Source organism: Furipterus horrens, unplaced genomic scaffold (genome assembly GCF_987537825.1).
Source record: "Furipterus horrens unplaced genomic scaffold, mFurHor1.1.pri manual_scaffold_7, whole genome shotgun sequence".
In the NCBI taxonomy this organism is placed as follows: Eukaryota; Metazoa; Chordata; class Mammalia; order Chiroptera; family Furipteridae; genus Furipterus; species Furipterus horrens.
In genome coordinates, this window is record NW_028327177.1 from 57,293,537 (window position 1) to 57,296,849 (window position 3,313).

Below are 3,313 nucleotides of genomic sequence, written 5' to 3' on the forward strand. Positions count from 1 at the left end.
TTTCTTTTATCATCCTGGATGTTAATTTCCTCATCAGTTTAAGTGTTATCAGCATGCAGGATGTGAAGTATTTTTTTCTATTAAGAAAGTTACTGAAATAATTCTGGCCAATAAGATGATTTCACGTAACTCAATATTATCTAATCAGATAAGCTTCAGATGCTTACAACCTTTCTCTGTGCTGGACAATGGCATATCAAATCCATTAGAGGAAGCAAATTGTCACTGATTAGATATATAATATCTTATCATAGTACAGTAAATGTTATGCTATTTTTATTTTAAAGACCTGTAGACCTTCGAAGGCATGGATGTGCCTTGAGGGATAGCTTCTAAGCTGAAATAAATAATATATACATACATTTCAATATTACTGAATTTACAGAGTACCAAACTCACTTTGGTTTATTTTAGAAATTAGAAGCTAAACAAATATAATACAAAGTTTTATTATAATAGCTTATTATGATGTATATAGTGCTCCTGAGCCTAAAATCACCCAGGACCTTTTCTGGGTTCACTCATAGATTCTAGTCTGACCAGGCATTTTCTGTGCAATTTCATGAAAACATGATTTTTTAGTTGGTGGATATGTATCTTATAGTAAGAAATGATCACTGCATTTTTATGGATGTTGTAGGTAATATTTTTCTCCTCATCCTCATTCCAGCAAAGGAGCCAAAAACTATTTTAAGTATAAATATAAGTACAAAGAAGTTAACCTATTTCTTATTACCTAGAACTATTTAGACAAAGAAAACTCCAAGGCCATGATATAACTTAAAAATACTTTTCTAATATGTATACTTGTATGTATACATACAAAAAGGTGACATATATGTACATTAAAAATCATAATAAATTAAAGACCCATGAACTCATCATTCAACATGAGATTTAGAATATTAGCAGTACTGTATTAGCAATAATACCTGTGTATGACTTCCCTGCGTCCCCACATTCACAGATGTCCACTATGGTGAACTTTGTGTTTATCAAAGGTTTTATTATCTATAGCCACATCTCTAAACCACACACTACTTACTATGCTTGTTCTGAGCTTTATATAAATGATGTCAGCTCTGACTGGTGTAGCTCAGTTGGTTGGGCATCATCCCACAAGGTGAAGGGTGGTCAGTTTCATTCCCAGTCAGGTCACATGCATAGGTTTTAAGTTCAGTCCCTGGTTGGGGTGCTTGTGGGAGGCAACCAATCAATGTTTCTCTCTCACATAGATGCTTCTCTCCCTTTCTCCTGCCATTCCCCTCTCTCTAAAAATGAATAAATAAAATCTTTTTAAAATTTACATTACATCGTACATAGCCTTCTTAACTTGCTTTTTCTTCAGCATTATGAATCTAACATTCATTCATTTTGTGGCATGGAGCTGAACTCCGTTCATTTTTCTCTCGTATAAATATAGCACAATTTATTCATCTATCCTTCTGGCAGTGGACACTTGTGTTGTTTCAGGTCATTTGCTATTATATCCTGGCACAAGTGTATGAGAGTTTCTTTCCTATATCCAGGAGTGGAATTCCTGGTTCACAGGTATGCTTATGCTCACCTGCATAAGAGAATTTCAGTTGTTTTCCAAAGTGGCTATACCTTCTCCATCAGCAATGTGTCCCATTGACTTTTGCATGTCACTAGAGATCTAGGAATAATCAGTGTTGGCATCATCACTGAACTGATTTGAAATACTTGTTTCTGAGTTAGTTAGTTATTTTTTCCAGTGCACTAAGCCCTTAGTCGTTATTTATGTATTCAGTCCCATCAAGAGTATCTGTTTCTTGTTTCCTGAATAAATATACATTTATCGTCCCATATATTACCCTACATGTGGTGCATTGGTTGGAAGAGGCATCTGTGAGACAACTGAACCAAAATGAGGCAAAGAAACCTAGAAGAGAAAGTTCATGTGTGGTCACATCATTAAGACCTGAAGTCCCTCCTGAACCCTCAAAAAATTCTTCTAGCTTCCTCTTCCAGAAAGTGACCAGAGGTGACCTCTGAAAATGGTTCGCTATTCGCTTGACCCAGAAAACCCCACGAAGTCATGCAAATCCAGAGGTTCGAATCTTCGTGTTCACTTTAAGAACACACGTGAAACTGCCCAAGCCATCAAGGGTATGCACATTCGGAAGGCCACCAAGTATCTGAAAGATGTCACTTTAAAGAAGCAGTGTGTCCCCTTCCGTCGATACAACGGGGGAGTTGGTAGGTGTGCCCAGGCCAAACAGTGGGGCTGGACACAGGGTCGATGGCCCAAAAAGAGTGCCGAGTTTTTGCTGCACATGCTGAAAAACGCAGAGAGTAATGCTGAACTTAAGGGTTTAGATGTGGATTCTCTGGTCATCGAGCACATCCAGGTGAACAAAGCTCCCAAGATGCGACGCAGAACTTACAGAGCTCACGGGCGGATTAATCCGTACATGAGCTCTCCCTGCCACATTGAGATGATCCTCACTGAAAAGGAGCAGATCGTTCCTAAACCAGAAGAGGAGGTGGCACAGAAGAAAAAGATATCCCAGAAGAAACTGAAGAAACAAAAGCTTATGGCCCGGGAGTAAATTCAGCATAAAATAAATACTAATAAAAGTAAAAAAAAAAAAAAAAATTCTTCTAGAAGAGGCTGAGTGAGACCACCCAATAACTGTAAATCACATCATGACTGATTTTTTTTCTTTTGCGGGCACCTGAATCATTGCAATCCCTAAAAGAAATTTTCTCAACACTCAAATATAAACCAAAAAGTATGTAACATTACGCTAACATCGTTTTCATGAGGTCAATATCAGCCAATCATTCAGAGTCTATAAAAATATGGCATTTTACTTCTCAAAGGAGTTTGATCCAGATGTTTTTTGTACTTTTAGGAGAATTTTATACCCACTGAATTGTGAGAAATATTCCCAGCTATTTTTAGGGGTGTCTGCACTGAATTTTGAATGACACCTTACCAATATATGGGTGTATAATGCTTACTTACCTCAGTTCATCATTGGTGTTGAAAATGTGTGCCTGCCTGTGGATTCAGGTACAGGTATTATTTAAAATAAAATAAAGAGAATAATAAACATGTGACTATTGCGAGTATTCCCTTGGAAAATGGCATTATAATATAAAATAAAACAAGCTTATTTATATTACTTGCATAATTTGAACTGCTACAGTATTTAGACTAATTACAGACTTATCTGGACAGGAATTAAAATTAAAACTGTCTATTTTGGGATTTTTTTTTTCAATAAACAGTGTCAGGTAGCCTTGCTGTGAGAAATCACCTGGAGACCATTCTGGGATTAAACAA

General features: G+C 36.6%; 1 protein-coding gene across 1 annotated transcript; it reads left to right on the plus strand.

The window, feature by feature from the left end:
• Nucleotides 1-1,985: 1,985 nt before the first annotated feature.
• Nucleotides 1,986-2,614, plus strand: LOC150004495 (large ribosomal subunit protein uL22). Its single transcript, XM_090283722.1, has one exon. It carries the CDS (start codon nt 2,019-2,021, stop codon nt 2,571-2,573), a length of 555 nt encoding a protein of 184 aa, XP_090139848.1. The 5' UTR covers nt 1,986-2,018; the 3' UTR covers nt 2,574-2,614.
• Nucleotides 2,615-3,313: the final 699 nt, after the last annotated feature.

Coding starts and splice junctions, on each gene's coding strand:
- LOC150004495 (XM_090283722.1), top strand. CDS start 2,019: ATGGTTCGCTATTCGCTTGACCCAGAAAACCCCACGAAGTCATGCAAA.